We start from the raw sequence: 12407 nt of genomic DNA on the forward strand, positions 1-12407 counted from the left end.
AGCGTGAAGCTTATGCATGACCTCGAGTCCGAGCTCGAGCATCCGAGCTTTACCTCAGCTAGGAGAGGATTTGCAAGATTTTCGCTGTCGAATAGCGTGGGCAGTATGGGGAGCAGCAAAAACACGTGGAGCCGAATAGAGAAAGGTTGCAGAGTTACTGCAAGGGGTCCCCGGAGTGAGGCACACTAGCAAAGACACCAAGATCCCCTCCACAGGAGTAATTTGGAAGGGGCCAATCAGAACATTGGATTCGAGTCAATTGTATACATATCACACGCAAGGAACTCCAATATCAACCCAGGGGAATCCAAATGCAACTTGCTAGGGCCATGGATGCCTGTCAAAGTAAGACCTCATGAGGTAGCCCTGGAAACGAGAACAAAATTGGAAGAAATCAGAAACATGTATTGCACATGTCGGCATAGATCATTGATCATTATCTCATGAGATGTCTCCAAAAGAAGAAAAGAAATTGGTAACAAGATGAAGTGGACATGCACGTATGCACCAAGATGACAAGAAATGAAACCATGCACAAAAGATCCACAGGAACAGGAAGATAGATCACAAAACAATCAAAGCACAGACGGTGGGGAAATTGCTCTCAGATTTGACCGACATTCGACATTCCAAATGCTGTACCAAAGTTGGTAGATTTCTTGAACTTGAATTCAGGCTCGTTTTCGTTTTGGTTGGGCAATTCAGGGTCGGTCTCGTTAGGATCAGCCGATTCACCCGAGTTGCCTAGGATATTCTTCGCCTGATCAAGGAGTTTCCGATCTAATTCATTCAGGAAACTGGAGTCATGTTCTTCCTCATTAGTGAGACCGAGGGGCCCCTTGAGAGCGGGATCGTCTGGTACATCCGGAAAGTAGGACATCTTGTTCTCAGCAGGTTGCTGGACATTGGTTGCCACGGGCGCGACAGGATCTTCCTCGTTCTCCAAGGGAACCTCGAGGGGAGACCCTTCCTTTGTGGATTGTCGGCTTTCATCTACCTCGATGATCGCCATCGGAGTGTGACCTGCATCGCGGAGTAAATTCTCATTGGGCCGGCCGAGTTCTGACAGCTTCAGTTTGAGACTGTTTCGATGTTCCATGCCGGGCCTTACAGCCGTTGAAGGGGCGGTTCCAGGGGAGGTTACCAGGGGTGACGGCGAGGGCGGGGTGATCACTCGAGCGACGACCTCAGGTGGCAACGCGGTAGACTTGAGCGTAATGCCATCCAACGTGCTGTCAAGCTTCTCGATCGGCACGGGCAGCCTCGGTACGTCAACCTGCGATTGGGCTGAAAGGGCCCGATCAAGGGACGGCGGATTCATCCCATTCCCTTCGGAGATCGGCAACAGGTGACTTTGGTCTGGGGAGTGATCGTGGAATACTCTTGTTGGCCGACTACCTGGACTTGACCCCTCCCACACTTGTGCTGTGAAGTTGTTGCCATTCAACTGCGATACGCCCAACACTAGCCTGGCAGCATCCGGTCCCAATTCATTTGTTTTGTGTCCTTGGCTCCTGAGTGATGACTCCAACTCGGCGATTTTCGATCGTAACAGCTCCCGTTCCTTATCCCACAACCGTCTTTCCTGCGCAAACAGTGATCTTTCACTCTCGAAGTGTACTCGTTGACTCTGGAGGAGCGCCCGCGATTGGTCGATGTAGGCTGTCTCCATGGCGAACGGAGTCCCTTGGACAGACCGGGCGGCTTGACCGTTGAGTGTAGGAATAGTGGCCGAAACCGATTTTGTGCGACGAATAGGGGTTTGTGTCGGAGAGAAGCGCACTTCTTTGTAGAGATATCCGTGGCCGTCTGGTAACTTAGTCGACTTCATGGCGGCGAGATTGTTTTTCCGAGGGAAGTGCGATAAGGCGGTATATCATATATTGGGGGGTGGATATCGGTGGATATCGGCCACCTCAGAGCTTCGTTGTCCAGTCCGGTCCTGAAAGAAGCGGTCAATCACGATGATTCGGTTTGCAGCTAACACGGGCCGAGTTCATTTGAGGTTTGCATGTGAAAGTTCGTTGGGCAGGCTTGGGTACTGACCTTAGGTAGCTAGCTTAGGTAGCTTAGGTAACCCAGGTAACTCAGGTAGTGTACTTGAAGAGTGAAGAGACAGCGGCATAGAGATTTAAGTATGGGGAAATCACCCCCACACGGGGAAAAGGGGAGAGGTTGCAACAGGAACTCCCGTGAACAGAGGCTATGACGTCAAAATTATCTATACCTCCACATTCAAGGCAACTTAAAATCCGCCAATATTCCAGAAATATTAACCAATCTATATTACATGGCTATAACTAAGCAAAAGATCCCCTTTAAACATCAAACACCTAAACACATAATCGCAAGTTGCGCCAGAGATGCCCCCAATGATATATGCACTTCTCAGTGGACGTCATGGTGCATAACTAGCACCTCTCAAACCACGAGACTACCCACCAAAAAGAAAAGCAAAAAAGCAGGCTATGTAAAACACCCAAGCGCAGAAGATGCAGACAAAAAGGCAGAAAGACCATGATCAGAACACTGATGACGTGGACCAGTGATTTGGCAAAGACTTCGAGAAATCCGAAGTAAACGGATACTTCTTCGAAAGCGAACAATAAGCAGGCGACCTCGGCGGCGATCGACTCCTCCAAACAAACTGCTGAGCTTCTTCCAAAAGACGCTGGTCACCATTCGGTAACGGAAAGAAACTAATATCCCGGCAGCACCCAAACCGCATAGCAAGATCCAACACTCCCCTCGCCGTGAGATCCCTCCCACCAACATTAGCAGAGGGATAATAAAAACGCGGATCAAGATAAAACAACACACTCCGCCAATCGGGCAACTTCTCCGAAAGAAGCCTGGCAGCAAGCTCATACTGCTTGATGGTACGCTTCGGCACGCCCGTCTGCGTATGAACGAAGAAGAAGACCTCAAAGCCAACGCTGCGAATGCGCGAGCGCGCCGTTGCGCTAAGCGTGCCGAGGAAATCGCCCAGCCGATCTAGGTTGAATGAGTTGCGGAAGAACAGCGTGTGCTGTGAGTACAGGTAGTCCTCGGCTTCGTCGTGGATTTGGTGGTTGACGGCGAGGAGCTTGCGTGCTGTGCCGTCTTCGCCAACCCAGCTTGGACTCATTGCTAGGGCTCTGTATTGGCCGCGGGCTGTGAAGACTTTGCCACGGTCGTCGACCACTATCAATGGCTTGTTCATGTACTCGTTTGGTACTGCCAAGGCATATTCGTAGATTTTGAGACGGAGCTCTGCTGGTAGTCGGAGGAGATGTGGTGTCAATGATGACGGATTGGATATTTTGAAGGATCCCATCTCTCCAGAAATTACTGTGATTGTAGTACAGAGAGTGGAAATATCGAATTCGTTGATTGTCGCTGGCGATGTTCCGAAAATCGGTGGTACGGCTCGGGAGTATATGTAGATATTTGTCGCCACCGTCAGAGTTTTTTTTACAGACACGAAAAAGAGAACTTTCAGGTACCGAGAAAGGTTCAGTTAGAGACCAATGCTTTATCCCTGAATAGATCGATAGATCAAACTTAAAGTAAGGTCGTTCTAGAAAGGGGTTATAAAGCTTTCAGGGTGTCGGACGATCAATAGAAGCCCAACATGCAAGCATCAGACAATGCCACCGGGCAGATTACGGCATTTATACGTAAACCTCTGATCGGCATCTACATGGCCGCTCACTGAATAAATCAGCTCACTTTTCGCCGAGGCGGAATTACGTCTGAGTGAAAGTTCTTCGGCCAATTCGACCGTAAAGTCGGCATTTGGTCTCCACCAATCGCCCGACTACCCGCAAGGAACCCGTGTACCCACAGTGATGTTATATGGAAGGATTTTCGAAGATCCTCAGAACCTACATAGACTGATTGGATCGGTGGAACGAGGGTAAAGACTCCACTCCGGCTTGCCACTTTCTTTACTTGCATGACTTGAGATAGGCATGCCGCAGATATACTTCTCGAGTCTCAGGTAAGGATATCTCAAGGGCTCATCATTTGTGACTCATATGGTCATCCTGCCCTAAAAGAGAGAAATCAAGACCAATAGGTAGTTATGCTTGTGCACCAATTCCTATACTTGTAGTTGCACTGCAGTATGGGGCTACACGGCGCCTTTTAACTACACGTTGGTGTACACGATCAGAGACTCAAGGAGAGTCTGATAATCCACTGTACTCTGTAGCATGAAATCCCTTGTGGGTCCACAAGGGTGGAGAGTTCGTTCACACGTGGATTACCCACTATGAGATTGTTTAGCGGCACACGGAGCCACCGCATCTTCACATCCAATTCGATGAGCTTGTATACATTTTGGCTTTGTTTCAGAACTCGATATCAAAGACTACTTAATCTAACGCTATGTTCCAATAGTAGTTCTGCGTTACAAACAGCATCAAAATAACTAGGAAAAAAAACTTGAAGATAAAGCGTATCAAATACTTCGCCATATACCTCCAAAGTACTGTAAAGTAGATCCAAGCTGTTTGCAGAACTCCAACTTCCTCAGCGATAAAGGATTGACGCAATATATGTACATACAGTGCTACCCCCGCATGCAGAATGGGGTGCACAACATCGTCGGCTTCCCCTTTTTGGCTACATGCTTGATACATGCTGTGCGCAAAATCTATGCAGATATCCGACCCTAATGACGACACAGATAGGACAAGTACATCATGTCCAACCTGATAATGCAGAAGATTGCATTCCAATATACAAATAGGCGTCTATGTTGGAGCCTATTGGGCAAGTTATACATCATTGAGGTGACATGTCCTCCAAGTGCGCTGGCCTGATCGCTAGGAATCAGAGATATCACATAGCGAGCAGCACGACAAATCTTAGATAGGGTGAGCTGGACATGTCATACCTCACACTTGTTGCGCAGCTGTACTTGTCGACAATCTCCAACTACGCCACACCCGTTCAAGAAAAAGACTCAACTCTGCAAAAGTCCAAGATGCAATATATTCTCTTTAAACGCCAATGGAAAGACATATCATAGCCAGAACATCCGAGTCCCGACCTTCATCGCTGTCTATACACACCAAGAGACCAAGCCGCCCGCAGGACAGCCAGACCCCAGGCCATGCCAATGCTATCTCTAAGAACATTCAACTTGCTCCCCTTCACTTCCCTCCAACCCACAGGAACCTCAGCCACGGGGATCCGGGCAAACTCAGCCAACATGAGCATCTCAACATCGAAGATCCAGCCTTCGGAGTGCATGTATGGCACGATATAGGGTAATGCAGGACGCGAAAAAAGCTTGAACCCGCACTGCGTATCCTTAACCGTAGCAGTCTTAGGAGGCGTCATCAACCGAAGGATCAAGTGGAAGGAATGCATAAGGAAGTTGCGTAGTTTAGATCGCTGCAAATAAACCATTAGTACCATACCAGGATCATACCGACAAGGATGCGACAATCGAATGAATTCCATACCTTCACAACAGCCTCACTCCCAACCATATGCGCGCGCGACCCAACAGCCACACCACGCCCACGCGCATCCTCAACATCGCGACACGCCCCAACAAGCTTACCCAGATCGTCAAACTTACTCGCCCCATCCGCATCCGCAAAAACAACATACTGACCGCGAACATGGCGCATGCCATGCGTAACAGCCCCGCCCTTGCCCCGGTTCTCAGTCAAGGTCACGACCCGAATCGTTCCAGGCGGGATATGCACACCCTCAGAAACGTGAGGTGTCCACGGCCCAGCATTACCCTTGGGATGAAGCGAGAGCTGATGATCGCGCGCAAAGCGGAACGCGACTTCCTCGGTGCGATCTGTGGATCCATCCGAGACGAGGATGATTTCCCAGCCGCGGTCTGGAATCGAGGTAGCGACGGCGGCGTGGCCGTTCGCATTCGCGTCTCCGTTGGCGGCGGTGATTGGGTTGCGTTTCCGCATTGACCGTGTTTCCATTGTGCTTGTCTCGCTCTCGCTACCGGTGTTGGTATTTCCTTCACGGTTTGTTGCTGTGCCGTACATGCGTTCTAGGTAGTTGACTGCTTCTTCCAGCATGCCGGTTAGGCGGTCTTCTTCATTGTAGGCTGGTACGACGACGGACATGAAGAGGTCTGCCGGTTCGAGAGATGGAGTGGGTGTGCTTTTGCGATCGCTATTGAGTTGCGCGTCTAGGCTGTCGAGCCAGCAGGGGAGTGGTTGGGGGTTTGTGACGGAGCCATCTTTGGCTAGGGTTCTATACTTCTTTTCTTCTGGGAGGGGGACGCGTGGGGATGGCGCGACGAGGAATATGAAGAGGGAGAACTGGTAGATTGTAATGCCACGTTAGCGATTTGCAATTGCAGTTGGGACTGCTCTGGTGTGGTCTGGCGCGGGCGTGTCTGAAATGGGTACTGCACTGCGCGCGCGCTGGTACAAGCGGGACGGAGGGAAAGGTGTCCTGTACTTACCAGGACGAATAGGCCTAGGAAGGTAGCTGCGATTGCGACGAGTAGGATTTGGATTGGGACTTCTGCGACGGTACTGACGCATTGGCGACAGACCTTACCCCAAGCTGTCGCCATGGTGAGCTAGACGTAGGCGGAGGGAGGGACGGATTGGAGACTTGGGTGATGCCCAGGGAATGGCATTCACTTCAGCCGAAGGGAAAATGTTCAATTCATAGGAAGTACATGTAAAATGGAGGATCTCCGGGGAAGAGGGGGAGAGGGGGGAGGAATGGATGTTGCATGTAATCGCCAGCTTGGCCTTTTATCGGCAACGCGCAAGCTGCACCCGAAATTACCAGCGCTCCACTGCCGGGAGCTACGTTTGTTAGTAGAAACTAGTTGGTTTCTGAAGATGCTTATTCGTGGATATTTGTTGGTGTTTTGCATTTCTCTTTGTTTGATACTCGTTTATTTGTTTGGCCTACGCGTATACCTCCATAGATCTGTTACCACTTGAGGTAAAATGTAACCCCCGATTGACATGACACAGGAGTGAAAGTCGATTCCAACAGGGTGGTACTGTAGAAGTACGAGAACTATGCGAAACCAATCCGAAGCTCTTCCTATATATGGTGACGGTGCAACCATGGAGAGAAAGATGTCCACCAACATGCCAGCGAATGCGAGTATACGATACTCGGAGCCTGTATGGCTATGCATAGTTATGCAGTTATGCAATTCAACTCTAGATTCACTCCACGGGTCAGTAGACGGAAGAGACAACTAAAAGCTATGAACAACATCCATGAATCCCTATAAACACCTTCCTATCCACATCTGTTTTCCACTCTCCTTTCTTTTCTGTCTTCTCACTTCTTTTGAAGCTCATTTGTAGAGCCATTTATCCTTGCAATGGCCACCCATGTTAACACATCTGCCTATCCTAGCAAGAAGCCAAGGACTGACTTCCTTGCGAAAGCTTCTGGGGTGACCTTTCTGGTCGTTCCGAAAAACAGGCGTTCCAGGTTGGGAACATTCTGCAGTAATCCAACGCCGACGAGTTATTGATGTAATCCTCGTAGTTCCAAGATGACAACCCCAATGTCAGTGCAGGCGCATAGCTCAGCCCATGGGAAGATTTCCGAGCTCTCAATAATCCACAGGCAGACGCAAGGTAGCAGTCCACGGTAGGGAATCCTAGCATCATAGATCCGAGGCCAAAGGGAAAAACGATCGATCCTTGGAGGATTTAGAGGCCTCAGAGGGGGATCCATGGAAAGACGGTCCAGGTGGTGGCCTTCCTCCAGGAAGAATCTGAGATCTGAGATCTGGCATCTCATATCTGATATCTGTCGTGTAGTCGTGGCCGACTCATGAATATTCCTGCCTGGTAATGAAGGAACGAACAAAAACAAACAAAAGCAAATCCTCTCTCGGATGTCGTTTACTGAAAGAGGCTATGGGAAGGATTAGCGTTCAAGATGGTTGATGGTTTCTTGAACACCGATCCAAATAAAGGGTAAGGAAACACCAGGATTCCACCAGCCAGTCATCCCCACCGAGTGCATGTTCCATGCCACACACGCTCACACACACAGAGGAACCCGAAAAAGAGCTGGTGGTCACCCTGGCCACATTTCAAACTCCCTCCATCTCCTGGTCGACAAGCGAGGGACTAGGTGCCAAGTATATATTCCCACTGAGATGATCAGTAGATTGCGCAATTGGCGCAAATTCGTGTGCGAGTCTGGTAGGCGTGAACCGTCGAGTCTGGTCATATGTCATCCAGCGAGAGAACTAGATATCAAGTGTTGTCAGCGGACAGTGCCCTAGAAAACATCCCAAGTTAAGACAGACAGTTGCAATCCGCACTCCAAGCCACAAGCATCTGTGTCTTCTAGGGAGCATTGTTGATGGCTCTTCAATCAATGATCTGTCGTCCTCTACAGCAGTCTCGTCGAAGAATTTCGCAGGGTAATAAAGCCGGCTCCAAGTTTGTCCTCTAATCAAAAAGTCCTCCGGTAGCTGTTGGGATGTTGTGTCGTCGATTCGGGGGAACGATTCATCTTCGATCTTTGCAATGTTGGTGTCGGGCCGGAGTAAAGTGTTTAGGTAGTTTGCGAGTATCGACCACGGAACTAGAGGCTCGAGTCGTTGGATAGCTGCTGGGTGGAGTGTGAGGCACCACACGAATGCCATAGACGCATGCACGGTTGGAAGCATGTTCGGGTCGCCGGCTTGGCCGAGGATGATTATCAAGGTGTGAAAAGCGAGGGAGCTCGCGCGGAATGCAAATTGGGATGAGAAGTCGGTGTATGGGTGGTTATTTGGATCATTGGGTTCCGTGGTAGCCGCCCACTGCCTCGAGATAGCATAAGCATCTGCTGTGGTGTTTCCGTCGTAAGTAAACTCCGCAGCAAAGGCTCCATCTTTATCGCCATACTGAAAGATCGCAGCGATATTACAGGATGTGATAAAGACGCCTTGCTGTCCCTCTCGACCTAGCCGGCTAACCTCCTGGCGAAGATTGGAAAGGAAGAACTTCGACCGAGCAACAAACTGCTCAACTGGCATATGCATGAAAAGAGCACCATGGGCAGCCACAAAAGAAGTGATCAGAGTGTGTCTATCAGCCGGTGCACTCAGGATAGGATTGAACAGCTGGACCATGCTCTCCCGCGCATTTGAAAATGGGCGCACACTGATCAACGCTTTCGTGTAGTAGAAGAACTGCTGCAGAGTATCCGGACGAGACAACACGGCAAGGTGGTGCTGAATTCGACCAGTTTCAGGACATTGATCAGTATCCTGATTGTACCAATACTTCGAGACCCCTGCCCAAATGTCTCGGTCCGCCACATCTGTATCTTCCACTGCCATACGATACCGCGCTAGATCACCTAGGCACTCGATCCAGGTCCCCCTGAAATGCGGGACGCTCTCCAGAAGGAGTGTCATCATCGAATACGAGAGGTATATAAAGGCTAACATGTGATCTAGCGAGGCAGGCAGTCTTTTGCGCAACAGTTCCAAGCAGGAATGAATCCCATAGCGCCACATGCGAGCAGGCATAGCATACTTCTCAGCGAGGTTCTTCACTACCGGACTGGCTGCTGGATGCTGTGAAGCGAGAAAAAAGTCGTGATGTTCGTGGATGAGCATTCGGTGTAGCGAAATGACCGTTTTCCACTGTTCTTGTGATAATTCCGTCCTTGGGCCCATTTGCGAGAGATTCCTGATCACTTCGATGCACTTTTTCTCCACTATGACCAGCCCGGCGTAGATTTCTCTCACTTCATGAATAAGATGTTCCTCGGCGATGGGGTTGGTCTCCAATTGCCTAATCATTTGCGGGTTTGCTTCCTGAGCAATAGCTGCATAGTCCATATGTGAATTGTGATCTATCACTCCGACCTTGCTCATGTCACGCTCGAGTGACTTCTGGATCTGATACTGTGGGTTATCGCGAGCCCCTTGGAGATCAACAGCCATTGTGCTGTAACCAGCAGTAGGACTTGATTGGGATCTGCCCAATTCGGGACGGGGTGCATGGTTGCGTGTTGACTCTTCTTTTTGTTGGGGATTTTGGTCAATCTTTGCTTGTTCCTGTATACACTGAGGCACAATTTTGTTTATCGGAGAAGCTGACCCTGACAAGCGCTGTCGCTCTTTCACGACACGAAAGCTATCTCGACGTGGTTTGGATGAGAGAGCTACACTGGCACGCGGTGAGCCTTTGATTGCTCGCATGCCTGGGCTACTGAATGTCTCCGTACACTTGTCCTTCGGTCGGGAAGGACTGTCTGAACAGCAGCTCCGATTGGTCATTGACTCAAACTCTTGAGAATATAATCTCTTGATAGATCTACAATTGTGAGCTCAGGGAAAGCGAAACGGAGGGGGCTTACTTACCTGGGTGACGTGTGAACAACTTCCGAGAATCTGGCCTTGGCGCCCCGGGACCAACGCCTCTCCTTGCACGGTGGCGTATTGGCCATTTCAACACATTTGAGCTCAGCCTGCCTGTCTCCAGTGTGATGGATGCCCGAAAGTGGGACCTAAGTTTAGGCTTGGGTCTGGAAGGGGGAGGACAAGGTGAACTTTATAAAGAAAGATTTGAGGCAGATCAGGCGCCTGCCACCCATAAACCCGGGTGCTTCCAAGGATGACGATCACTGTGATTGCCTTCAGTATTTATTTGTGCTGTACCTCTCCTTTTTTTTTTCCGAACCCCCTGTCTCGCGTTGCAGGGAATGTTCTTAACGGATCCTCTTATATGATTGGTAGCGCTGGTGCAATAGCCGCCTTGCTCTGATCTATATACACTCCCAAACAGCCTCACTTGTTTTTTTATGACTGGCTATCACTGGTTGAAAGATAGAATCAGTATTTTAATTATATAAATACGACTTTGTATCTATTTGAAACAGCTGATCCTACATTTTCCCTCTGCCCAATGCCCATGGAGAACACAGGCTTGCCCAACAGCCATTCCAAATCTTCATACAGTAAACCTGCGACCCGATCTGGATAGGCCAAGGAGCCCGTCTGCCCTAGCGCGCGCAAGGGAAGCCATTTTTGAGTGCGTCACCGCTCTTTGGCCACGACCACCGAGCTCGACTTCACCGGTCCTTTTTTTCTCGCAAGCTTTACAGCTTTGACCATGATCATGGCGATTTCGACCAAAGAGCTTTGTGCTGAGCCGGGTATCATGGTGGGCAATCTACTTCGCATTGACTAGTAGTATGTAACATGGCTTTTTCTTTTTCGGATCGTCCAAATCGAGGTAGGTATGAGCTAGCAAAGGGTTTCATTGGAAGGGGTTGGCACACCATTATCGGCCAAATTGCTAGTGGATGTCATTCCTGGCTATCCGGTGATGTGCCTCATGATGGTAATGTAAATGGACCGAGGCCGATGTACTGGGTTTACCAAGGGGTAAATCCACGAGCGTTAAACCACATGGCCATACGGAATACCGGGCTCAGATGATTCCTTCAACTCGAATTTGCTGCGCTGATCATTATTACTGCCTAAAATGCCCCTATACTTCCTCGGTATACTAATTTAAGATTAGAAACAGCCCTTTTTGGCACTCGTATAGTATCAGCCTAACACAAATGTGGACACAAATGCTAAATCAGGACAGGCCCCAGAAAATACTCAATATCAGCCGCAAACAAAATGTCCGCACTCCAAAATTACCAGGCACGATGACGTTGGGTATAGCATCTGCCTGAACACAAGCGCCCGTAATGTTTCAGTCCGTAGCTATCCAAACATATAAACAAAGTAAGGGAACCCAAGTCAGCCAGGATCAGATCAAAAAAAAAACAAAAGAAACAGAAACGCTGCCCCACAGATTGACGGATTGACGGATAGACGGATTCACCCGGGTCGCATTTTAGAAACGAGGCAACTACGCTCCACTCTCAAGGGGAAAAGCCTCTCCCGGTCTCACTGCAAGGAGTGATGAGGTGATATCGAAAGCTACAGCGGATGAGCGCGGGTGCCTCCCACTTACCCGGGTGAAAAAAATTGTCGATCCAGGCCCCTTCTCTATGAGGTGTTCGGCTAATGCGGTGCCCTGGGCATCTAGAAGTCTGGGTAATATATAAGCTTGCAGGTTTCCATGCGATAGCTAGCGCTATGCATGGGGCGGGGAACACTTGCTGCGGGCTAACGCCAACCTTTTACCCGGGTGAATGTCTTCACTTGCGACCCACACTCTTTCATGTACATGTACGGCCTACATGGAAGATCGGCTTTTTTGTGCTAGGGGGAGGTAGCGTCGGCTATGGTAATCCTACGATTGGTGTGACTTTACTGTATGCATCTGATTGTGTGTTGTTGCATGTTGTGCTCTCGGCTCTGACAGGGATGGTTGGAGAATGGTGAATGTGACCTCCGGAGTATGAGACTCAGGCTTGATAAGGGGTTTACTTCGACTCCCAACTTTTACTCCTTTTCCTTCTCGTCTTAGATTTCTATC

At 49.5% G+C, this 12407-nt stretch overlaps 2 protein-coding genes across 2 annotated transcripts; both read right to left on the reverse strand.

The window, feature by feature from the left end:
* Window positions 1-604: 604 nt before the first annotated feature.
* PENARI_c002G10203 (uncharacterized protein) lies at window positions 605-1831 on the reverse strand (the record flags this gene model as incomplete). The annotated part of the gene is made up of 1 exon (XM_022627832.1): window positions 605-1831. One exon carries the CDS (start codon window positions 1829-1831, stop codon window positions 605-607), a length of 1227 nt encoding a protein of 408 aa, XP_022492451.1.
* A 690-nt stretch (window positions 1832-2521) lies between these two features.
* PENARI_c002G04609 (dolichyl-phosphate beta-glucosyltransferase) lies at window positions 2522-6550 on the reverse strand (the record flags this gene model as incomplete). The annotated part of the gene is made up of 4 exons (XM_022627452.1): window positions 2522-3255; window positions 5061-5385; window positions 5457-6290; window positions 6437-6550. The coding sequence occupies 4 exons, from the start codon at window positions 6548-6550 to the stop codon at window positions 2522-2524; spliced, it is 2007 nt and encodes a 668-aa protein (XP_022492295.1).
* Window positions 6551-12407: the final 5857 nt, after the last annotated feature.

The sequence above is a fragment of the Penicillium arizonense genome, assembly GCF_001773325.1.
Source record: "Penicillium arizonense strain CBS 141311 chromosome Unknown PENARI_contig002, whole genome shotgun sequence".
NCBI lineage: Eukaryota > Fungi > Ascomycota > Eurotiomycetes > Eurotiales > Aspergillaceae > Penicillium > Penicillium arizonense.